Source organism: Calypte anna, chromosome 12, assembly GCF_003957555.1.
Source record: "Calypte anna isolate BGI_N300 chromosome 12, bCalAnn1_v1.p, whole genome shotgun sequence".
Taxonomy (NCBI): domain Eukaryota; kingdom Metazoa; phylum Chordata; class Aves; order Apodiformes; family Trochilidae; genus Calypte; species Calypte anna.
Genome location: NC_044258.1, coordinates 9,468,697 through 9,494,704, shown reverse-complemented (window position 1 = coordinate 9,494,704; position 26,008 = coordinate 9,468,697). Strand labels below are relative to the sequence as shown.

Here is a 26,008-nt window from a genome sequence, read left to right as displayed (position 1 = left end):
TACCCTAGATCCAGCAAACCCCACAGTCTTCCTCAAGGTTCTGCTGGTGCCTGCAGCATCCATTGGATACCACCAGCAGCTCAGCCCACGCAGGCAGGGGAGGAGAGGAGAGCTCAGCCCCAAGTGCTCACTGCAGCTGTCTCAACACTAAACCCCCTTCATCTTCCCTTGCTTTGCCCCCTCCCTGCATCAGAGCAACCATTTATCCAGGCAAGGAGTGGCTGGAATCTCATCAAGGCTGCACCTTAATTGGCCTTAGGGGGCTACAGAGCAGCAGAAGGCAACCCCTCCCCGCCGAGGCTGGAAGTGCCTGCCTCCACAGCACTGGCATGCAGCTTTCTGATAACACGCTATGTATTATTTATATCCTGATTAATTGCTAAACCAAATGTGAATTAACAGCAACTGCAGACCGTGTGGGGGGAAGAAAGCAAAGGTGGGGATGCAAGGCCCCCTCTGCAATGCTCAGCTTTGAAAAAGAAAAATTTAGGATTTTTTTTTTTTCTCAAGAAAGAGAGAAGAAAGCAACTGGGGAAAACATACCAAATAAAACTAGGTATGTCAAAATACATCTACTGAATTCATTAAAGGATCAGATCAAGGAAAAAAACAACACTCAGAACCCAACTTTGGGATGAAGCCCCATATGGCCTAGGGAGCATTTCACCATCTCTAACTTCAGATCTAAGCAAGAAAATGGAGCAAACCTCATTTGAACATCTTTAAAGGAAGGCAAGGCAAGTTATTTCAGATACCTCTGGATTTCTGAGAAAACTCCAGCAAGCTGTACGCATTCTCTGAAGATGAGAAGCAGTGCAGAAGTTTCCAGCACTGCTGTGCCCAGGGGAGTGCCAGAGACTCCTACCTTCAGCATGGCCCACCTACCCCAATCTACTCCAAAATTCAACAGAGTTCCTGCTGCAGGCTCCAAACCCCATCTTGGAGCACTCCCTGATCCCTCAGTTGTAATTCCACACCCCCCTCCATGAGATGCAACACTCCACACTGCCTCCTCTCCCTGCTTCACAGCCTTCCAGGCTTTCACCCACATGGGTTTCCACTTCCCTCAGACTCATCTTCCCAGGGTAGATCATGGTACAGAGGTCTGAATCCTACTCAACAGCTCAGCATCTCTGCTCTCTCTGGACATTGTCTGAAGGAATCCACAAGCTGGAGCTGCTACTCACTCGATGCCATTTGCTAAAGAGAGGGGGCTTCTTTTCTGAATAAACACAGCATTTTCACACTAACGCAGTAGTGCTCTGACAACCGGCTCTTAGCTGGTGAGCTCCTTCCTTTGTTTCTGCTCCCCAATCCACCATTAACAGGGCCCTGTCAAAAGGGCTGGAATAAAAAAGCTGCATTAACTTGCCACTTGCATTTTATGACAGTGCTGATGCTGCTCATAAATCACCTTCTTTCTCCCTTCTTCCACTGAGCTGAGCAGGGGCTGTAGCTCAGGGGCTGTCCTGAATTCAGGGTTTGTCATGTGCCTGGCACTGGGGATCCCCTGCACTATGGTCATAAAATTAAAAAATAGAAATCAGTGTCCTGGGTAAATCATGTGATTAGAAGGAACCTGAATGCTCCTCAGGTGACCAAAAGAGCACAGCAGTGTTTGAAGAGGATGGACAAAAAAGCCCATTGCAGTTAAAAGGAGCAGGGGTTGCTTGGGGTCAAAAGTCAGGTTTGCCAACATCTCCCCTGCAGTCTTCCTGTCCCTAGGACTCAAGCAATTCAGGATAAGGTAGGTGTTTCACTCATACCTTCGTGTAGATGCGGGAGACCCCAAAGCCTTGGCAGGGGATTCCTGCCTGCATTCAGCACCCGCTCCTGAGGATGCTGGCAGGCAACACAAGGCTCCATGTCTTGCAGAACAGAGGCCACACAAAGGCCCCAAGGCACAGAAGCAGAGCTTTTGAGCTCCCTTAGGAGCTGATCCCCATGCTGTCGTCCAGCCCCTGCTCCCTCCCACACTCCAGGACCCAGAGATCAAACCCTGCTCCTCACGGGCTAAGCTGGGCTCACATGGATCAGGGCAGCACATGACAAGGGCATTGCTGTACAGCCTGCTGTCAGGGGAGATATAGCATGGAAAGCTACGGGGATTCAGATGCATTTCCTGAGGCTGTGCTGGGAGCTGCAGGGGTGGGGGCTGGCTGAGCCCCAGCAACCACCTCAGCACACCAGCTCTTTGCTGTATCCATCACCAGTCACCAGTAGCACCGACATAATGGAGACTCCTGAAATGTAGAGGAGGTGGCAGGGACAGGACCATGATGATGGTGGAAGGTGCCAGCCATGTGTGCCCACCCTCTTGGGGTGAGGACAGGGCTCTCTGTGGCTGGCAGGCTAGCTGAGCCCAGAGATATCAGCAGGACACAACCTCCTGTCCAACACACCCTGAGGAGATTTTCAGTGAGGCATGGTTCCACAGTTATGTGGCATCTCGCTCCAGACAAGAGTGGCCACCACTCCCTCTCTATCAGATATTTCTGGTTTAATCAAATAGAACTCTGCAGCAGGGAAATGTTGGGCTCTACAAAGAGTCTGTCAGAACCAGCCTGGCCACACCGAGAGGCAGAGCAGAGCAGTGATCCCTGACGATCACAGGCTAGACTGGCTGATGGGGCACAGTATCAGAGACCCAGGAACACTGTCAGCACCCTGCAGGCCAGCTGCCCTGCAGGAACAAGTTACAGCTCAATTAGAGCTACAATATCAGCCAGGAAATAGAATTTCTTCTATCATAGCCTAGTGCAGAAGAATCACAGAAGCATCAATAAATCATTACTTCCTCTCTGCTTGCTAATAACACAAGCAAACAAAGGGTTTCCCCAGAGCCCATTGACAATTTCCTCCTGCCCCCAATTGCAGGAGGGGGCTCCCCACCTGAGGAGGGACCTCAGCACTGTCCCAGAGTGTTCTGTGTACCACCTCTCCCCAGGCAGGTGGGGAAAGATGCCTTTCCCAAGGCCAAGCCGGGCTTTTAAAGCATCCTTCCAGGGTGCCTGGTGGGTAACTAAGCACAGCCAAGGGAGTGGGGCACAGCTGTGCACAGGCAGAGATGTATTGACCCCCACAGCTCACATTGCTCTCATCTGCACTGTCCCAAAAGCAGCATCCCCAAAGAGAGCACACATGCACAGGATGTGTTGCACACCTCTGCTTCTCCACCGAGGGAGTGATGAGAGACCTGAGTGTTTAGAAAGCAGCATCAGTGTCCTGGCTGTGCAGGCAGCACAACCTCCACTCCTGCTGTCCTGGACCACCAATGTCACCCCCCCTCCTTCATTTGGAGTCCTTCCACACGTACCTCTGGCGTTGTTTAAATGCAATCACACAGAAGAACTTGCTCAACAGTCTAGAATAATCATACCTTTCAGAAAAGCATTTTCTAGACAAACAGGCTGACAGCTGCATCATTGCAGACAGGCTGAGCCACCCTGCATGTGTGAGACTCCCACATTTATGAAAGTAGCCCATCAATATATGGCAGGCTTTTCTTTGCCTCCACAGGGGGCTGATCCAGGAAAACATGGATTTTTTTCCTACTGCCTCCCCAGCTCCTAGTGATCAAAGGCATTTGCTCTTCTGAATGTGCAGGAATCAGTGACCTCATTCCAGTAGCGGCTTTTGCAGCCATAGGGGTGCCTAGGCAGGGCTGCTGATTTTCATCCTCATGTCATTGCTCCAGCTCTCACAACAGCACAACAAAAGACAGACAAAGTTTTGTCTTCAGTGACAGCTAGGTTCTCATGCAGCTGCACTGACATGGACCACTGCTGAAATTAGGATATTTATCCCACTGGCGTACACAGACACAGGCTGGTTCTTTGTTACTCAAATAGGAGACGAATGCCACCTCTTGGGTCACATGCTGTTTGTCCCCAGTCACCACCAGACTGTCTGCATGATCTGTTCCTTCCAGATTTAAATGATCACAGCATCAATTAATACAAATCAACTAGCCTTTGTCCATGGCAGAGTGATGTACCAGATGAGCTCCCCCTTTTGAACCACACTGCTCCAACAAATAGGATGAGTTTTGGTGTTCGCATTGCTGCAGCAAATTCAGCTCCTTTCTCTTCCCCTTTCTGCAGCCCCAATCAGAAATTTTTAGTCCCTAGGCTGTTGGCTAAGAGATATACATTAACTTATTCTTGTCACCATGCAGACACCGTGCCTTGAGGCACTTAAAAATGCATGACAAAACCACGAGTGAAACAATGGGCAACTGGCCTGGTTACTGTGCAAATAAGACAAGAAAAGCTCAAAACAAACCTGCAGCGTCTCTGACTCAGTAGCAAGCAAGCAAAGACATGGCTGAGCTCTTCTGACAAAGAGGCAGCCCAGAAACAGATCTGGAATTCCTGCTGATATGCTACGGTGGGTTTCTAACAGATCAGTGTTTTTCCACTGAGTGCTGACAGCAGCCGCTCGCGCGGGCAGCCTGCACAGATGAGAAATGAAGAGGAAGGAAAGCTGGGGAAAGGGCTTAAGTTGTGCAAATCATGCTAAAGCAAAAGCCAGAGCTCCTGGCTAAATACTAACCACGGACAGTACAGGCATGAGTGGTGTTTGCAATAAACAATACCCTGAAGGCAGCCAAGGGATGCACAGCAACCCAACTCCAACTGATTTCTCTCCCAGGAGCAGGCAGCTTCAGAGTGAAGAAGAAGGGGGCAGAGACATGCTGAGGAACAATGAAACACAGGCAACCCACCACTGAACTTGGACTTCCCAAGGTGGAAATGCTTCATCTGGATCTCTCCAGCCATGTTCAGACCCTGTTCAATGGCCACGACGATAAGAATCAGCCAACAACTCCTTCCCCTTGCAATTTTGTGCCCTCCAGTAACCAGAACATGACTCTTAAGACAAAAACACACTAAGAGGATAAAAACAGAAACAGTTTTTAAAATAAAGCTGTAAATACATACTTACATGCCTTGCTGTTCCCTCCTGCCTTAATCCTTGCTGCTTTTAATGATTCACGGGACCTTCCTGACTCAACCTGCATTAGGTGAACGGTGGATAGACAAGAGAGGTGCCTCTCTCTTTGGGGTTTACCTGTTCAGCATCCTTTTGGCGTGCCATTGTCAAACCAAGTCAGTATTAGACATGATCAATGCTGCATCTGTGCAGGGGAAAGGTATGTTTCTACTTATATGTGTGTTGTGCATATATGTATGTATGTGTACATGTACACACGTATTACAGCTACCATCTACACTGAAAAAGAAAACTGCAGACAGCCACTACCTTGAAGCAAGCTCAAGATCATGAACCATAATATCTAAATGTGGAGGCAAAGACACTGCAGTGGAGTGCCAGCAGTTATTTCAACAGTTTTGACATTAGTATCAAAAGTTGACAAAAAAAGCCCAACAGAATGGGTTGTGCAAGTCTTTGTTCAGTTATCCTTAGCCTTCAGTTTGGTAGCCTAAAAATCTGCTACAGATCCCTCTTGTTATCCAGAAAGATTCAGTACAGCTCTCAGATCACCTGAATGCAATCAGCACAAGTGTGTAAGAATTCTCCCCCATTGAGCATGATCAAAAATGCAACTAATTTCTAACTTCTCAGAGTGCTGGGCAGCCTACAAGGTCAGCAGGTCCTGGTTCCTCTTCTGGCATTCAAGGATGAAGGTTCAGTTTTCCCCAAGAATCTATTTCCACAGTAGAGATTGTATCAAAATACTGGAAAGGTGACAGCTGTATAAGTGGCAGGACCAAGAAATTAAAATTTCTGCCATGTTCAAGAGAACTCTCTTCCCTCCCATTCACCTCTGCACCAAAATCCATTTCCAGCACAGGAGGATCAAGTAAGTCTTCAGAAGTTAAGCAGGAAAACCTGAAAGCTGTCAATTCAACTGATGCACAAAGACTCAAGAGAAGAGCATGTACCTGCATGTTAGCTGAAAGGGACTTTCCTCCTGCATACCACAGACTGGCACAGATTTAACAGCAGTTACATGTTTGAGAGAGAAGTAATAACTCATGATTCATCTTGCAAAAAAATTTATGGTTTATCAGCTTTTCTTCCATAATCCCCCTTCTCTTGTGGCCAGCCTTCTGGCAAGGGATGTGAGGAGGCAAACCGCAGCTGTGCTGATGCTCTTTGGGCATAATTACTATGTTGCCCAAACCTGAAACAATGCACAAATTGTAAAACATTTCTTATTAACTTATCAGGAAAGGGAGGACTGGAAAAGAAAACTGCCCTGCCATCTTAGCTCCAATGCACATGGGAATGCAGACCTGGTGCTGGTCACAGACATACAACAACCCAGGAACGCTGGCCAGGCATGAGGGAGAAAGGGCAAGAAGAGTGGACAGGTCATCATCCAAGGAAGTACAGAACCTGTGGGCTTGGGAACAAAGGATTTGGGTCTGCTACACAGAGAACAAGTGCTACCTTCTGTTATTTGCCACATGAACAGCCACACGTACTTTATTAAAGCCACTAATGAGGGAAAAGAGCTTCCATCCTCATGGGGCAAACATAGGAAAGTCATCACCTAGTTTTATTCCTGGACAGATGTAAATTGCACTCAAGTGTAAACCAAACACAAATGCCTTGGATCTTTTTAGCAGCACTGGGCTCAGAGCTGCTGGCCCAGCACAGCTGGTGCTCCTTCCTGCAAAGCTGTTGCTGTAAAGATGAGAACCTACTTTGCTTTACCTGGGAGAGCCTTGGAAAGTTCTACCCAAATAAAGATGATTCCAGTTGGAAGGATCAAGGGCAGCTTGCTTGCTACAGAATTAGTTGGTAGTCTGGCTAGGAAAGGATTTTCCGGTGTCCTGAACTCTGCACACACAGCAAACATGGAGTCTTCTGCCACAAAGAGATGCAGCTCCCCTCACTTGCCTCAAAAATAAGAAAACGAGCAGGGCAGGATCAGAAACCACATTAACTCAGTCAGAAAACCTACTGCTTCCCTCAGTATGGAGCATTTCTTTCCGCTATTTGTGCACCCTACCTGAAACACAGCTTATCACAGTTGTGTGATCAGACCTACTCTGAAATAAAACAACCCCCAAACCACCATATGGAAAAGCCTATGAGTTTGTTACCAGGAGCAGAATTGCTCCAAGCAACTGCAAAGCAGCAGCAACCAGAAAGGCTGAGTTCAGCTCTCTCACAGAGAGCAGCTCCACATTCTCACAGAGCAAACCTTGTTCCATAGTGCAGTGACCACTTACAAACAGTCCTCCTGCCACTGTCCCTTCACACAACTCCCAAGCACACCAGGCAGACCAAGATCCTTAAGAACTTCTCCTGCTACTGGTGTTTCAGGCCAGAGACCCAAGAGAGCAAGCATACTTACAAAGTTTCTGTGCCCCATAAAAGTCTCATTTCTGGATAATACATAATGCAGATCTTCTGTCCACGGCCCCTTCTTGGGTCACAGACATAGGTATCTGAAGTACCAACAGTAGGAAATCCCACCCAACTCCTCCCAAACACTTTCAGGCTGTACAGCTCCCCTGTACTGGGCAGGTACTTCCCAACACAGGAACCCCAAACAAGTCTTCCACCCAAGTAGAAAGGCATGTCCACTCCCAGCAGCCTCCCTCCAGCTGCCAGCAGCCTCCATTATTTTAACCTGGGTACAAAATACTCATTGAGGGATTTAAACAGTAAGTGTGAAAGTCAGGCTGCCAGTAAACGCTAATACTCAAATCTTCATTTGCTTTCAGGTGGGCTGTTGTAAAGCTGATACAAGAAGGAACATTGCCTTCTGAAGGAAGACAGACATCTCCCTCACACCCCTGCCATGGATTTCAGTAGCTGTTTGTTTTGACACGCTTGGAGTAGTGCTATGGAACAGAGGATGTGATTCAGGCTTTGGGCTTATTAGTGCTAGATATAAAAGATGCATGGAGTGAGGTGACAGCAAAGCCATTTGAAGCCTGTTTAGAGTGCAGGGCAGGAAGGGAAGGGGCACCAGAGAGGCTGAAATACTCCACAGGGGCTGTGCTGTCAAGAGGAAGATCATGTTAATTGGTCATGGACAAAACACCCAAGTATGCCAAGGTGCTTTGTTAGCAGAGAGCTGCTGCTGCAAGCACATTTATTCCTGGTAAAGCAGATGCCTCTGATGAAGCACTCAGCACCCAGACACTCACCAGATTCAGGGAGTCAACACAATCAAGCTTTATTGGGACCAGGATACATCTAATGCTACCTCATGGCCAAAAATACACAAAGATACCACTGAGATCTATAGCAGTGTCTTAAAATTACAACCATTACATATGTGATCATAAAAACGGAGAGCATAAGCCTAAAAAGCCCCCAGAAAATTGCGAAGTAAAGATCCTGCAGCCTCCCAAGTTGCTTTTTGACTGGCAGACAGTGGGAGTGCACAGCACACGATTTTTATGTGCTGCAAAACTTACATTGACAGTTTACATTGACCTACAAAAGTACCTTGAGAATTGCAAGTTTTGCTATGTTTATCGGAGGAATAAGGCTAGCTTGTTGTTATCTCCAGATTCTGCTCAAGAACAAATCCAGGAGTTTGTTTAGTGGGCTTTTTTCTGAAAAAAAGATTAAAGGGTTCAAATAGATTTGCTGACATTTCACCTATGGGAAAGTTAAGAGGTAAATTCTGAAAGAAAAGCAATTCTTTAGTGTCCACAGTATCTGTAGGGAGAAAATAGCCTACTGCTCTCTAGCTGAGAGTTATAATCCCATCTCCTTTTGCAGCTTAGAGAAGCATGGGCTCCCCAGAAACACGAAAAAATGGGAACAGGAGAGCAATGTCCTCTTATGACATCGTTCTACATGCAGCAGAACATAATCCTGTTCTCCTCACCTCCTGAGGCAGTGAATAAAAAAGTGTATTTGTTGGACTGTTTGCTTCTCAAGCAGAAAACTTTCAGCCCAGCTCATGTGGCTCATTAAAGTATTGATTCCTCATGTTCATCTCCTCACATGCCACATTCACCCATGTCAGCATCCACCTTGTTCAGTGGCATCAGACAGAAGGAACAGATGTATTTGAGGAAATCTTCCCAGCCCATCTTCAGTGGGACAAGTCCCTCAGGGAAGGAGATGGCCAGGACTTAGGTCACCTCCACCATACCTAGCTGGTGGCCCCTCCACAGAGGGTCTCTGGATTAGGAACCCTGTCGTGGACAAGGCCACCATGGGGCTGAGTATGTGGTGGAAGCTGCCTGACAGGCAAACCAGGGGCTAGAGGAACTCTCAAGCTATATGGCTTGCACAACCCCTATATACGCTGTCTCTCTCCCCCCTCTCCCTACCCTTTTTTCTCCCACCTCTAAACTCCTCTAGGTCAAGGCTGATCACTCTTTGCCACTGGTAACTCCTCACGGCCCAGCTATGAGAGGTTTGGATGGTCCTCCTCATCTTAAGTCATGCAGGGCCAGACACTGCAACAGTGGTTTTGCTAGATTTCTATTTCTCAGCAATTAATAGTATGTTAACAGCATGTAAAAGCTTTTAAAGTGACCAGAGCTTGAGTTCATTCTGAGATCTTAAGCTTCTGAATGAGAGTTCAAGAATACCAAAGTCTCATATGCCAGTCTGTATCACTGGGCAGTGCTTGTAAGAGAGGCCAAGGCCACAGACAAGATCATGCTTTCCAAAAAAGAATGTTGGAGGGGTTTCCTTCCATCTCTGATGTAAAGAACTGTACCGTAATGTACCCTTCATGAAGCTGCACAATTACTTTAAAGCTGCTGCTATCTCCTGTCATTAAGCTAGTGGAAGACAGAGTCATAAAATCATTTCAAAAAAACAAATTAAATGGGATGCATTTTTCATTTTAAGTCAATAAAGGCAGGTTTTTTATGTCAATCAGAAAAAGTCTTCAGCTACAAACACTTTAATTCAGCCAGGTTCAGGGAAATCCCTAAGCTTCTGCATTAAGTAGGTAGTGAATTTTTATCATCATTATTCTTACTTGCAGAACTGGGTTTTCAGACAATTATTCTTTTTCCATGTTGAAAAATATGGACTTCCCTAATACTTGAGCTTCTCCTGACACATTCTTCAGGGACCAGCAAACCCAGGCATGAAGGAAAAGAGACCTTGGACCTGCCTTCTGCTGTATCACTTGGTGTGGTTTGTGACCTATGCATAACACACTCGATGTTCAAACCATGGTGCCCCTTCCTCCCCCTGCAAACACACATCCTTCCCTCAGAAGGAGAGAGAGAAAGGGCATCTTCGAGCAGCCTGGAAAACCACAGAATTCACTGAGTTTAACCAAAAAGGAATTGTCACTACATCAGATTGAGAGGCCACGGAGATTTGCATTTGTCTGCTCAGTGAATTGCTTCAATTTGATCTCTTTAGGCAACCATCTGTTTTTCACAGGAGCTGCTGCAGTTCTTTGTGCAACCATTGCAGTACAGACACCACACTGAACTCAACTGAGAGAGTGCTCTCCAACCTGAAAACCTGTCCACCACCATTTCCACCTTCCACATGCAAGTGAGTCAAAGTCACATGCATGGCCCATCCAGGCTTTCTTACCACCTTCAAAGGAGGAGGACACAACTCACAGGCTGAGCCATCGCTGGCAGGACAGACATAGGAGCTTGGGGGTAGTAGAGGTGGAATCAGTGGCAGGAACAGGAGAAGACCTAACCACATTACCAGCTGGGGATGTAGCACCCCTCCCACAAGCTCTATGGATAAGAATTCAAGACCTTTTCATCAAGATATCATCCCAGGTTCCAGGTGATCCCCTCCTCTTTGTTGGTGAGTGTCTGTTTTAGCAGCTCTTTTCTCATCTTCTCCCTCATCCTTTTGTTTTTATTTCAGTATAATAGAAGGTTTGGAGCTGGGCCCTGCCCTCACTTGCACTAGGAAAAGCCAAGAAAAAATTAATAGCTATTACATAGAAGAGATCTAATCTGAACCACAAACCAGTGATTTAGGAAGAAGCAATCCACAGCCTGGAATTATCTAGTGCACTTAGTCTGACAGTTTGATTTCTTCTTTTTTAAATCAAACTTCTTGAGCAGCTGAACAAACTAAAACATCAGCCTGTGTTGGCATCCCCGAATTACAGGCACACACAAAAAAAAAAATTTTAAAAAATCACCATCCTACAGACCATCCCCAGGCACAGCACCCCAACAGCCTGAGCAGAGAGGGAGTGGAAGCGGTGTAGGTGGCATCCCATCAGCAGGACAGGACAGCACAGACACCTATTAAACAGCACATACGACTAATATGAAAGGCATTCTGACCTTCTGACCCAAGGAATGGGCTCACTACATTCACAGCTGGGTGATGATGCTGGCCCTTCTGCTGTATCAGAGGGACAGGAAGGACACAAGTTTCTCAACTCAGTAGTCAAGAAGTGAGCAGCTTCCAAGAAGGAAGGGAGTGACGCCGCCTTCTAAACAACTTCACCAGGCAAACAAATAACCAGGAAAAACAAACCCATGAACTTCCCACCTCATTCTAAACAGCCCACACTGCCAAAATTTTCCTTAGCCTCCTTTCTTAAGCCTTATGCTAAAAGAGGACAAGTATTTTTGCTTTGCTCCCTTGCTAGGGCTGCAAACAGCTCTGCCTGCAGGGTGCTAACACAGGAGAGCTGAAATGAAAATAACACTACTCTCCTGCTGCCATGGGTCTTCAGGACAATTCTATTTCTCCATTACTGTCAACAGAGCTTTGCCCAGCATAGTTCTCAACACCCCCACAACAAGAAAGTGACTGGGAAGTGAAGGGGAACAGAGAGAAAGATCTGTTGTCATGAATAGCATCCTCTGTTCCACTTTTCACATGACAAGCTTCAAAGCACTTTTTCTTTTTAAAATCAAAGGTTATACCATGTGATAAACATTAAGACAAATTAGGTGTGACAGGTCCCTCCTGTAAAGGTCAAAACTTTATTCGTGAGCCACTAGCCAGGGAAGCCAGTGTTCCCAGCCCAGCTGGAGCTGCATCTCTCCCTGATGGCACTTCTTCACATTGTCTTCCCATCACCACTAATACAAGAATGTTTTCTTCCAAAGCCAACCAATATGAATTCCTTCTCCCTGCTCCTCTGTATCTTCTTCCCTCCATACCTCACACAGAGTAGCAATCAAAAAAAAAAAATCAATTTTCATAAGCTTTCCACTTTATTGGTTTCAATACAAATCTCTCCTCCTGTTTTGTTTGTTTCTTCTTTTCCTAAGAGTTCACCTGATGAGATACTGTCAATCCTGGAAGGACATGCATGAGTGGGATCAGGAGAAGAGGAGCACAATTGCAAAGAGAGCAGCAGTGGCTCAGCCAGCCCAGAGACATTTAAACTTCATCTTTGAAGACATATGCTAATCTCCTTTGACTCAGAAGTGCTGCTGATGCCCTGCTCAAGATGAGGACAGCACAAGACTGATCTTCTGAAACATCAGAAAACTGCAAAGGTTGAAGGGAAGACACCATTCAGCAGACCTGTTGCTTGACAGCTTGACTTGAGGTTACCATTGTTAATTTAGAGAGATGTCCCTACACTGCTGGGCACTCACCAACAACTCACTTTCCCATGGGCTCACAGCAGTGTTGATCAGCTTAAATTTGTATCAAGTAAATTTCAACATTAATGAGAAATTCAGCCGAGCCACAACCCTCCTGCATGGCCTCTTGCCTGTATCCTCACTGACATGCAGGGGAGCAAGGTCTGGCAAAGAAAGCCACTTCTACAGTGTCCCAAAGTGAGCTGGTGACAATTTGAACAGAATCCAGATTCCTGTATGCTAATCACAGAAGCACCTTGATCAATAAATACCTGTGACTGAGTCACTACTAAAGATTTTATCCTGCAAATTGGGTGAGAGGGTGTCTGTGTTTGCTGTCCTCCAGCATCAGCACCTTCCCATGCTATTTTGAAGAGATGTTCCTAGTTCAAAACTGGCAGTCCTTTCCTTTGCAATGAGAAGTCAATCTTCCAGATGCAAACCAGGGAAGGAAGCCTAGTCATCTTCTCCTGATGAAAATAATTCAAAAAATATACAGCAGGCAGCCCCCCCAAAATCTCAGTTAAAAGAAAAAAAAAATCAGTAAAACTGCATGATAACAGCAGGTAATCACTTGTGCAACACAGTGAAATGCTCACAGCAGGACCAGAACCAGAAGGCAGGGGTGCAAATGACCTTGCAGATACTGCAGCCCCACAGGGAAGCTGAAAATCAGACAGCCTTTCAGCTCAGGGAAAGTGCCTCTCCAAAGTTTCTAGAAGAAAATGGCACATTTCTTCTTGCTCTGCTCCCTCACACCTTGCCCTTCCTCCAGGGCAAACAGAGCCACAGCCCCATAATTCACGAGCAGACATGGGCTCTCAGACGTCTCCCCACTGCTTGATCTCTTCTGACCAAGACATCCTTCATGTTGTTCAACCATGAAACAGGCTTAACAATTCCAGCCCAAAGCAAACTCACCAGCACCTCCCAAGCATCCCCCAGTGCCACAGCACCCATGCTCAGCAGCAGCAGGAGTGATAAGCCCAGACTTCCAATCTAGCTCTTATGCAGGTGTTCACGTCACAAAGGCAAATTTCATCTGATATTAAAAAGCCTAATTACTTTTAATAGCAACAAGAACATATCTTCACAGCCAAGCAAAAATGGGGGCTAAAGATCATTAGCGTATTTCTACTTTAATCATTCTGAACTGTGAAAGATTGCAGAACTTCTGGCTAAAATGTCAAGTCTTTAGCTACAGTAATTAGAAATGGTTTTAATTTCCCTGACTGTGCAATTTAGTCTCAAGGATAAAAATCCATCTCAAAGCAATGGCAGCTCTGAGATGATAGCACCTCAGTGTTGCAGCAGCACAGAGAAAAAGCTTTCATTCTTTCAATTTCTTGCATGTGTCAAGAAACGCAGCCTCAGCTGCAAAGCACTACCAGCTGCTTATTCTCAAAAATAAAACTTTATTTTTAGCCTAAGCGCTTATTCAGGGTCTGTGCAAGTATTACCATGAAGCTCTCGGGCCCATTGTAAGCTCCATCAAATCTGCAGCAGATGACAAAACACGATGCAGGCTCCAGTGCAGGATGTGGTCTGTACAACAGTCTGCACCATCATCTTCTGTTCAGAAGCAACAAGAGGAACTCTGCCAGTGATCAGGAGTGCCAAGTTTAAAGCTAGATTTTATGTAGATGGAGGAAGAAACTCTTTCAGCAAAGCACAATTGCCAAACCTGAGTTTCCAGCAACCAGTCATTTGCTATCAGAACATCTCAGCATTTGACTGACACCATACAACCAGCTCCATGCTCCACAACCATCATTGCCTCCATGCTGGTAAGAAAGATTTGACAGCACCTGAGCTACCACAGCTCTGTTTTCCCTTCCCTAAACTGGCTACAGCTTCAGCACGTTCTGCTCCATCACTGAACCAATGCATTTGCTATCCTGGCAGAAAAGCAACCAGATTAGAAACAGCATTTTCCAGCAAAGCATTCTCAAAATACTTGCTATACTTCTGGCTGGGTCTGTTTTCTCACCAGACACTCCCCAAAGCTTCTTCACCATCAGCACACACATCTTCCCACCCAGACAGCCCCCTTCTCCCTCCTCCAGAGGTGCACAACATGAAAGTGTGCCTGACCAGAGAAGGCCTCAGCTAAGCACAGAATATAAACCCACACTGCAAACAATTTTTCAGCTATTCCAAACAAGTTTTAAGCAATTCTGAAAAAGCTACTAACAGTAATTTCAGTGACCTGCCCTAAATAAGAGCAGGGCCTACAAGAGCAGAGGCAGTGCAGGGTAAGACTGGGCCACGGGTTCTGGCACAGGATGAGGGATCAGGCTTGAGGAGTGGCCACTCAGTCCCATGCTCTGAGCCCTGCCACACCTCTGGGCTGCAAGGAGAGGCAGCTACTACACTACCTCACTCTCCACAGAATGCTTCCAGTCCTGAACAACACTACAACATGAACAAGGGTAAAAGAGTTTCCAGCAAGCAGAGAGAGCTCAAATCACACTCCCAGGCAGAAACCTCTCTTCTCTTTGCAGCTTGGAAGGTGAAACACCATTCCTGCGCCTGCCCAGCCAGGACTACCTGTGCTCTGCTGTTGTGCACTTGCTCATGCTGCAGGAGAATGTTAAGTTGTTGCTAGGCTGCACAAAGCAGTCTCTTATTTTTATCACAAGCCTGTTTATTCTTGTAGAAAAAGATAGGGCAAATAGCAATGCAAAGCATTCTCAAAATGCTTGTTATACTTCTGGCTGGGTCTGTTTTCTCACCAGACACTCCAAAGCTTCTTCACCATCAGCACACACATCTTCCCACCCAGACAGCCCCTTTCTCCCTCCTCCAGAGGTGCACAACATGCAAGTGTGGCTGACCAGAGAAGGCCTCAGCTAAGCACAGAATATAAATCCACACTGCAAACAATTTTTCAGCTATTCCAAACAAATTTTAAGCAATTCTGAAGAAGCCACTAACAGTAATTTCAAAGCTATTTCCTAACAGCTTAATACATCTGAGCAGTTGAGCTGCAGCCACCAGCATGCTGAACCATTTCTACTTCACTGGGAAAAATCCTCCTGCAACTTAGCACTTATTTTTGCACCCCTGACATTTACCAATACAGCATTTTACAGCTGCCATTCCTCTTCTCGGCATGAGATGTTAACACTTCCACTGATGGGGAGTACAGCTCGGGTCAGTGCAGACAGATGAGGCAAGACCAGTCATGGCACCTGGTGAAGAAGAGAGCTGAAGCAGCCCGCTGCTCCCACATGTGGGTGCCACAGCCTGCAGCAAACCACCACAGCCAGCCCCTGCCCTGCTCCCTGTCCTATCAGGAGCAAAGCAGATCAGTTTTCCTGGCAAGCCAAGTGTCAGCCATAGTTTGGCATCCTCCTTAACAGCCGATAGATTTGTGCTCCTTTTGTGCTGTTGAGGTAGAGCCTGAAACCTTCATCCAAAGCAGGAATAATTCCTGACTCCAGTTATGAAATTACATGTCCCATCATAATGATAACAACATACAGGATATTTAACCCAAAGGAAGGAACCTTATTATTTGCTGGACTCAGCATTTGTCACTTCCTAACACTGACTGAACCCCCTACTCCTTAAGGAAGCTTTCTAAATTGAATCTTTCACAGCTTCACATAAAGCTTTGAAAGGCTGGCCTTCTGGAGCGACTGTCTGGCTCCAGAGGACACCCCGAGCTCCAATTTAATCTCTACTTTTTTGCTGTCACTCATCCATGGCCTGAGCATCAGCACACAGCTGGAGACAAAAGACCAACCTTGTGCCGACGGGCACCCTTCCATTCAATCAGAAGCCACAGCACTCACACCAGCAGCTTCACTGCAGCAGCATTCACCTGGCATTAGATATTAGCATTTGTCTCTTGCTCCATCAATAGCTGGAGGCAATTATCCTACATGCTGCTGCTGCCCAGCACAGCACAGGGTACATGTTTTCCCTTGTCTCAGCAGCAGCACCTGTCAGCCCCCAGATTCATCATGGCTTTGCTTGCTACCTCCCTGCTGAAGATCTCCAGCCCCGGGTGTGTGCAGCCAAGGTTTGGTGCCTCTGAGGCTGTTGTTTCAGCAAGCACCTTGCTCCATTTGCAGTTCACAACCTGCCCCCTGTTCAGCAACATGCAGCCCCATCCTTCCCTCTCAGTGGCTTCAGTACCAATCCCCAGAATGGCACTCGATTTGAAATGACTCCTAATAGCCCACCAAGGAGCTAAAAGGGAGCTATGGAAGAGTAAAATCAGCAGGAATACCAGCTGAAGTTGTGTGTTTCTAATTGACACAAATTAACTGCACATCATCTGCACCTTCTGGTGCCCTGACTTGGCCTTAACTTGTTTCTTAGAGGCAGTGTATGTTTCTAAGAAGATGTTGCTGCTGGTATTTTCTTCACCTACAACTAAGCCCCTTCTAATAGCAACTCTGAGCCACTAGGATTTCAATACAAAATTCTGCCGCATTTGCGACAAGACCTCAGCCAAGAATAAGCTTTAAATAATAAATGGGAATTACGTTTTCCTCTAGAGAAGCCAAGGCATGATTTCCCTATATCTATGAAAGCTGAGAAAAAGAAGAAAAGAAAATTGAGAGTAGCTGGGCAGAAAGCTAATGCTCCTAATAGCGGATGGCAACAGCAACAGCAGCCCAAGCCTCTCCCATGAGCATCCTCTCAGCAGCCTGCTGCGAGGAGCTTTCAGGAGATTTGCTGCTGTTGGATACGACTGTTGTGCAATCTGTAGATCACCTGGAAGCTGACTGCACTGCTAAGGAAGCCGAAGGCTGACTTTTACAATGGTGACTCCTGTTGGCCACTTTCCCTCCCTGCTAAGCACCCTAACACTAATCATTAGCTGTGCTTTTTGTTCGGTTGTGATTGGGGCAGCATTAATTACCTCCTAAATTCCATTCAATAATTAGTCTCAGTGACCTTATTACATGGAAACTCAGTGACAAGTTGATTGCATTCTCAATCCTGGACATTGAGCAGTTTGAAGCAAGCTTTCAGCACACAGATACCTCCCCCTATGCATAAAAGGGGGTTCTGACTGCAGATCAGCTCTTTGGAGCTAGGAGGATGTAATGGTGGAAAGAAAGTCACATACACAGAGCATTACTGCATTTGTGGAGCAGCAAATTATATCCTGCTGCCTCATACGTTGTCAGGCAAGTTCTGGTGCTGAAAACTTAATGCTGAAAAACAGATGAGCTTATGCAGGAAAGGCTCTTCTGTTTCCTGCTGCCAGGTTTAAGGGCATTTGGGAAAGTTACATCTGAGCCAGAGGAGAGTGCTCACAAAGTCACTGGTAACACTGCTTTAATACTAGTGAATTACTGTCAGGAGTCAGCTGTGGCAGGCTGCACACTATTCTGAGGCTATATCAAAAATAACCTGATAAATTAATTCAGCAAAGAAATGTTTTTCCTCTAAGATTTTGAAACTGGTAGGAGCAAGGTGGAGAGATGCAGGACGGCTGCTCCAGAAGGCAGCCTATGAGAAGGCTCCTGCACCTACAGCAGTGAAAAGACATCACACCACAAAAGCAAATGAATCAGGGGACTGCAAGAGAAGAAACTCATAAGCAGCAGCCTGGAGTTATGTCACCATGGGGTTTTAAAATGCAGTAGTTTAATAAGGTGTTTGCTGTAGAAGTAAATAGCTCCTCTAAATAGCTTAAGGGCTTATTGATACACAAGATGTCCTCTCCTGCCAGGTCACAGAAAAGCCCCAGCCTCACAGAAAGACTGGCTCCTGAACCAAGCAGCCAGCAGAGAGGCCCAGCATTGCCCTAACACACATACATGCTCCCCAGGTAACGCTCATCTCTGAAGAGTTCTGCAAAGCACACACCCACACTTACTTACAGGCTGAGTTACTGCTAATAAGAAATGCAATGGCATCTGAAGGAGCATCAGCAGCGTGCTAAAATAAAGGGGCTTGTCACCATTTTCAGCCAGACATTAAAAGGCCCATTTTTAACATTCATCAGCGTTTGAGCAACCTGGTCTAGTGAGAGGTGTCCCTGCCCATGAAGGGGGGTTGGAACTAGATGATCCCTTAGGTCCCTTCCAACCCAAACCAGTCTAAGATGTGTGTACAGTTAACCAATCACTGACGCAAGCTTTCAGCATGTAGTTCCCACAGATATCTCCTGAGGTCCAGGAGTGTAAAACCCCCATGACTTAGCCTTATATGAAAGGCCTGTTTTGATTTCAGAAATCATGTTATCTCCCAGAAGTCTCAACCAGACAGAGCCCTGCACTGTACAGGCTCTAGGCAAGCTCTCTCCCACTGAACCCACACAGGGTTCTCACCCACAGCAGGCAGCCAAAGGTGCCCTCCTTCCTCTGACCCCACTGAGGGGTACAGCAGCCTGCTATGACTTTCTGCAGCTATCTGTATTACCAGCTGTATTTACTGTCACCACAGGTGCAGGTAACCTTCTCCCAGCCCCTAGGACAGCAGAGGTTCACTGTTGGTATCTTGGTGCTGGTGGAGGGAAGACAATCACCCCCTGGCTGCCCTCACTGTGCTGGCTGCTGAGCAGAAACCCCTGTGGCTAAATAGTGAGCAGAGAGATTGCCCATACAGGTGCTGATTACTTACACCAGTTGGCAGATCCGAATCGTTCTGCATGCTCCTGGGAGGAGGATGCCCCTCACCGTCTCACCGGGGCATCACCTGGGCATTTTTCTGTCTTCCACTCAGACTTCTGCAGCAGTAAAGCTGTCCCTTCAGCTCCTCACCTCCTCATTTGCATCTCGGTGTCCAAGGGACCCTCACCCAGTCCATCTCCTCCGGCTGAAGCTGTTGAGCTTTCATTTCTTCCCTGACCTGCAGAGCTGGAGCTCCCAAGACCTCGCTCTCGAAACCCGACCCCCGCAGGACTCCCTTTAAGCTCCAGATTCTCACCCCGGACAGGAACACGATGTCCCCAAAGGTTCCAGCGTGCCGGAACCCACAACCCTTCGGGGAACCACGGCAACAAGGGCCACTTCCCCCAGCCAAGGCCAGCGGCTCCCAGAAGCGGCAGAGCCGGGACCCGAAGCAGGGAACCGGGCTGTCACCCCCGCCCGCCCAATAACCCCGGGCTGGGGCCGCTCTCAGCTGCTCGCACCCCGGACCCGCTGCCTGTACGGGGGCGGTGGGGAGAGCCCCCCGGCCCCGGGACCCCCAGCGGTGCCCACAAGGGCCAGCATAGCCACCCCTCCCGCCAACGGGGTGCAGACCCGCGGCCCGCCCGGCCCGGTCCGGCCCACCTGCAGCCGCTGGAGGTAGGAGGCCGGCGCGTAGCCCGTCTCGCCGGAGCCGGCGCGGGTGACGAGCCACCAGTGCTGGTTGCTGCGCTCCAGCAGCAGGAACGTCTCCCCGGCGGCGAAGGGCAGCGAGTTGGGCTCCGCCGAGCGGAAGCTGTACAGGGCCCGGTACATGGTGGCGGCGGCGGTACCGGCACCTCTGACCGCCGCGGCCCGGCCCGGCCCGACACGCCCCCGCGCGTCACCGCCCGGTACCGCCCCCTGGCGTTGTGGCGCCGCTCCTGCCACCGCCCCCCACCTGCAGCCACCTGGAGCCGCCCGCAGGGGGCACCAGCGGCTCGCACCGGCGGAGAGACTCGGGCCGGGCCGGACCGGACCGGAGAGCACCGAGGCCCCCGGTGTTAGCCCGGGTGTCCCCCCTCCATCGCGACCTGAGGTCACTGCCGGCACCGCTGACCTGGCGCCCGGCCGTCGGGCCCGGAGCTGTCGGGGAGGAGGAAGCAACCGCCCCCGGCCCGGTGCACTTCTGTCACGAAGGACAACGAACCTTCGGGCCGCAACCCCAAGTAGCCCAAGACCTCTGTTCCACCCGCATTCATCAGCAGCTCTAACCAGTCCCCTCGGACCTAGGGGCCTGACCCCTCCTGCTGTCCTGGGGAAGTGGGTCACCCATTTACCCATTCCCCAACCAGGGTTTTCTCCCTGCTGCTCCGGGGACAAAAGGAATTTTCCACCTAGCAAGGCCATCACAGAGAGCCCATCCCGGGGCTGACAGCAGCAGGGCTCGGGTTATAGCATCTCCGCGGGACCAGTGCACATGGTTCCGCAGCCAAGCCCACCACGGTGATGCCTCTTGCTGGTCCTGCTGTCCCCAGCATCCCCGTGGTATGGCGGAGTGAAGGGATGCAGAGATGGAACTGGCCCACGGACCCCCCTATCCCACCAGAGGCGACTTTGATTCACAGGGAAACCACCAATAGTGAAATCCAGCTGGTGCTTAGACATTTAAAGCCAGGCTTGCAGCTGCCACAACTCTGCTTGTTCCCAGCACTGTCCCCAAGTTTTCCCAGCACGGCTGGTGAGTTAATTCTGGTGAACCTGGTTACTGCAGTGAGGATGGTGGACCTAGAGCCAGTAGTTGCAGGGAATCAGCTGAATCTAGTCACCTTCAGGCTGGAGAGGCAAGGAGCTTCTTTGAATGGGAATTTGGAGATGTAACCAGGGCTCAAACCCTCTGGGAACCTTTGGAGTCTGGGTTTTTTGCCCAGGCACAGACCTTTCCATATGCCTGGAGGGGACACAGTGCAGGCAGCCAAGGAACAGCATTGTAGGAGGGTGAACCTCCCCACTTGCAGGTTGTTACACTGTTTGTATTACTGGGGTCCCCCATGGGGTCGGGATCAGTCACCTGCCTGTCCCTTGCCCGGGGCACCACAGCCCATCCCATTTTCAGCTGTTTGCCCTGCCTCAGCCTTCACTGGCAGCCAAGTCTCTGCTCCAGGTGAGCCCTGGCTGGTCCTTGGCACAGGCCCAGCTCCTGTTTGCACCAGGATCAGGGTGCCTCCTTTCCCTGAAGTGGTTGTGCTGGGAGGTGAAGGCAGAGGGGGGCGAGTAAGGCACCCACCTCCCACACACCGTGGTGGCACCACAGCCTCTCCCTCTGCTCAGCACAGCATGCTGGCTCTGCAGCCCGCAGCCACAAAGGGCTCAGATTCCTCTGCAAGGGCTCCTGCAAACCCTTTTGCAACCGGGTAGGATGCACAGCAGGAAAAAGAACTCCCAGGGCCTCAGGAGTACAGGATGGATTCCTGCTGCTGAGGAATCAAGTTCCACTTTTAAGTGCTAGGTGATTTATCTTGGGTAGGGAGGGGCAATGAGCAAGGATCCCACTGCCTCACTTACAGATGACTTCTACAGCTGAACTTGAGACCTCAGATAATAACATTTGCATTCCTTGTCCTCGCAGGACAGGCTGCGAGGATCACACTGGAAGTGCTCGGCTTGTGCACGGCAGCGTCTGCTGAAGCACCGGCCACAGAGGGGAAGCATTGCACAACAGCACTCATGATTGAAACACAAACTTGTCAGCCCCACCTACACTTATATAATTCTGCACTGCCGAGTTGTCAACACGTTGCAAAACAGCAGCAGGATCAATCATTCTACTTTTAGGTATACAAATATTATTGTACTCCCACCAGGCCTTCTCTGGGCAAAAAGTCATGCGAGGTGGGAGGTGCTCTGGGGACCCCAGGCCCACGGCTCCAGGACAATGCTGCCAGCACATCCTGCATGGTCTAGGGGTGTCCATGAGCAGGACAGGGAGCACTGGGATGTCTCTTGGGCATACCTGCATTTCCCAGTGTCCTGGCAGCCCTCACTCATGGCAAACGTCATTAAAAAGTTGTAGATGGGACCCCCACCTTGGGAGATATCTTGAGATGTCCTGCCAGTATTGTCCCCAGCCACACTGCTGAGTGGAGTAGGATGGTGCTGTGCCCGCATTACAGGCAGCCTGTGCCTCCTGGAAGGTTTGCAGGCAGCAGAGCTGCCAGGGCTACCATGGGACAGAGGTACCTGCACAGCTGAGCAGGAGGACAAGCCACACGAGGCTCGGGGCCAGGCTCTGCCCACTTGCCCAGAGCAGGGCCAGCACAGACTGCAGTGCAAATGGCAGCTGGGCACTGCATGGGCTCAGGGGGCTGCAGCAGGGCAGCTGGCACAGAGGACACATGCGTGTCTCTGCTCCTGAGTGAGCCTTGAAGCCAGACATGTGCATAGGAGGCAGGGACAAGTCTGGGCAGCTCTGCACCCTGTATCACATGCATTGACCTGAGCCAGCTGGAGTGGCTCATGGCTGGGAGCATGGCCCAGCATCCAGCCTGCACTTGTGCACACACCAGCATCACTTAAAGGGCATCTCCAAAGACATCTGCTCCTCCATGGGAGAAGCCCCTAAACAAGCACTGGACCCTGGCTGCAGGGAAGGGCTCTCTGCCAGACTGGAGCAAACCCTGCTGCTGTCTCTTGCCAGGGATGGAGTGCTCTTTACCAAGCCCGAAAACACCAGCGAGAGGCTGCTTTGCCGGCAGCTGCTTCCCCATGGAGCCTGAAGTCATCGGGGTGGCGGGTGGCTCCGGGACCTGCTCTGCTCTGCCTGCCCGCAGGGCTCCTTGCGCAACCCGTCCTGCACAGAGCTGGAGTGAGGCTGGCGAGGGCCCAGGCCCCGGGAGGAAGGAGCAGACAGCCCCTGCCAACAGCTGTGTTTCCTGGAAATGAAGAAGACAGAAGGTCGGAAGAGTTGAGGGATGGTGGTGGGGGGAAGCAGGGGGATGCTGCGGGGAGGATTGAGGCACCGCAAGTTACAGAGCGAGCAGCACACAGCCCATCCCACCCTGCAAGCTCTGTTTTTGGAAAACAAGTCCTTTGGCTTCACGCAGCAGAGCCCTGTTCCTTGTTAAGTTCTACCCTCACATCCTGACCTGGCAAGCCCCTCGCCAGCCCACGTGGTCAGCCTGCTGGCATGGCCACCAGCCATGGCACAGCCCTGATCTGGCTCTTCCCCACCGGAAGAACTCTGCAAGCTGCCATGTTGTGTCATGGGAATGGCTCTTTCAGAGAAATACCACTTTGTCTGCCACCAGCTCAGCAGCCAAACATCTTGTGTAAAACCTGGGTGCAGGCAGAAGGCATTTGCATGGTGAGAGAAGAGAGGGTGGACCTGGGGTGAGGTGCTTGGTAGCAAGACCACAGGGTGCAGCACCATGCCCAGGCTCCCCACGCCATCCTTCCCACTGCAGGGCTGGCAGGGTGAGGGAGGCACACTCTTGGGTTTGTGTCTCTAGCCAAGCCAATGCTGCGTTGCCCAACATCACTCTTCACACATCATTTCCCCGTTGCACACATGGTGGCAGGGACAAAGCTGCAGAGGCGAGGGGGTGCCTGAGGGGCACTGGTGAGTCGTGGCCCTGCAGGCTGGAGGAGCACCCCTTTCAAAGAGACACATGAAAGACCTCGCAGGGCCAGCACAGCCTCTCATGGCTAGGCCAGTGGGGACACTGCTATGGTGCAAAACCAAGGAAGAAAAGGACAAAGCCCATGGCTTCATCCAGAGCTGGCAGCACAACATGGCAGACACCAGACTCCATTGTGGGTGGCTGCCTGCCAACATCACCCGTTGCTGCCCAGAGGGCAGGGACTGTGCCCCTGCTTGCACCCGTCATCTGAGCGTGAGCCCTGGGCAGGCATGGGTACAGCAGACCCCAGTGTGAAGGCAAGGGATGCTGGCAGGGGGATCCCTACAGGAGAGCAGGGTGCTTGGCATGAGGGATGGCAGACCCTCAGCTGGGGTTTGTTCTGCCCTCATGCAGGCAGCTGAGTCACAGGCTTTGAGCAAAGGCCTGGTTCAGGAGCCAACCCTCATTTCCATACAATTCACGGAAGGTGGCTTCACCCTTGGCAGCTCTCTGGTGAGGACATATTTACTCCAGGTTCCCCTGGCCTGCTCATCTCTAGGCCGCAGCACTGCTGCAGATAGCCAAGTGGCACTGCTGAACCCTTGACACCCTGTGCAGCAGGATGGACTGATGCTTGCCTACCTTCAGCCCCACTATGGTGTTACTGTAAGAACAGCTTAGACCCAGTTTAATTAGTGCTGGTTACACAAACTTGAACCCAGCACCATTAGGAAAAACAAACACACATCTGCTCTGCCACACACAGCACCTGCCATCCCTAGGGCAGCAGGCACCAGAGCCACAAAGGCATAATGTGCCTCTGTCCCTGTGCACTGGGAACCATCACATCCCCAGCAAACCTCAGGGCAGGACATGCCCTGCACCTTGCTGGGGCCCAATCACTTTGCAGCCCCGGGGGTTCATGGGGTGAGCAGGGTGCACTGCTCTCCCTTGCACAGGATACATTGTCCCTTGTCATAGAGCAACACTGGGCTGCTCCCGTGGGAGGATGCTGCTGCCTGGCCACAAGGAAGTATTTTGTTCTTGCTCCACAAAAGCCATTCGTGTGTTCCTCCCTGCTGGCAGGGATCCAGCTCAGAGGAAGAAGTCCAGTGGCTACACAAAAGGCAGCATCACTGGATGGGGACAGCACAGAGATGGAGGTGTTCTCTCCTCCAGGGTAACCATGGGCTGTAACTCCTTGCCTCTTACTCCTGCATAGCCTCAATACTGCCAAAAGGCTCTGGGAGACCACAGACCCCAGCTCAGCCTCCTCTCCCCAGTGCCTTGCCATAGAAGCCAAGCTCAGTTCACCAGAGAAGCCAGCACCATCTCTGGCCAGCTGACCCATGGTGACTCCCAGCAGCCGCCCCAGTTTTGGGGCTAGGAATGACCCATTCAAGTATGGCAAGATCCCTGCAAGCCTAGGACCAGCACAGCATCACACACAGAAGCCACAGGGACACAGGGCTGGGGGTGCTCAGCTCCAGCCTGGCTGGACCACTCCCTGGTGCTTGCCCAGCCCCTACAAAGCCCCCAGTGCAGGATCAGGCCTAGCACATCACTGGGATGGCCTTCCTCAGGCTAGGATGCAGGAAAAGGTGGGTCCTCTCCAAGCATCAGGAAGCAGCAGCCAGGGAGGAGACCAGACACAGGGGAGCCACAATGAGCAGGGACGTGCACTCAGCATCGTGCTCCATAGAGCAGAGTGGCTGCAGAGGGAGGAGCCTCAGTGCTCCCCAGGACAGACCAGGGAGCATCCAGCACAGACAGTGCCAGGGGGAGGTTACAGCCCAGGCAGGAGCAGAGCAGTGGGGAGCTGTGCTCAAGGCACGCACAGAGAGGGCAGAATTACTCCCTAGAGGGATCAATGCACACCCCAGCACTTTCTGTAGGCTTTCTCCCTAGCTGGGAGGGACACCTCCAGAGCACCTTCCTCCAGGGTCAGCCTGGCACCACCTGCCAGAGCCAAAGGAGGGAACATAAACCAGAGAAGCCCTCCTGCCTCCTTCCCCAGCGTGGCTGCTGCTCTCCCATTACACAGTCACTGTCCTTTGCTGTGCCCTGACAGGCAGGCAACCCTCGGGCCCCTCGGTGACCATTCACCCCTCCCCAGACCCATAATCTGCTTATCCTTGTCCTCTGAGCAGCCCAGGCACAGGGGTGAGGGGTGACATGGCCGCTCGCTGGCTCCCACCCGGCCTGTCCCAGGCTGCAGTTACGCAATTGCCTCTCCACAAACACAAGGAACTGCTTGGAGGGATTTGTGCAGAACAGCATGGAAGGAAAACAAACTTGCTCTTGAACTTCA

The 26,008-nt window shown here is 50.1% G+C and overlaps 1 protein-coding gene across 2 annotated transcripts in view; it reads right to left on the bottom strand.

Annotated features, from left to right (window-relative positions):
* The window catches only part of NCKIPSD (NCK interacting protein with SH3 domain), a 48,125-nt gene extending 28,154 nt beyond the window's left edge, over positions 1-19,971 (bottom strand). Inside the window, exon 1 of one of the 2 annotated variants that reach the window (XM_030458467.1) lies at positions 19,745-19,971. In XM_030458467.1, coding sequence (XP_030314327.1) covers positions 19,745-19,915 — 171 coding nt within the window. In that variant the 5' untranslated portion in view covers positions 19,916-19,971. Of the gene's footprint in view, positions 1-19,091; positions 19,379-19,744 lie in introns of those variants that run through there. The other variant, XM_030458468.1, reaches the window with a different exon arrangement.
* Between the last annotated feature and the right edge of the window lie 6,037 nt (positions 19,972-26,008).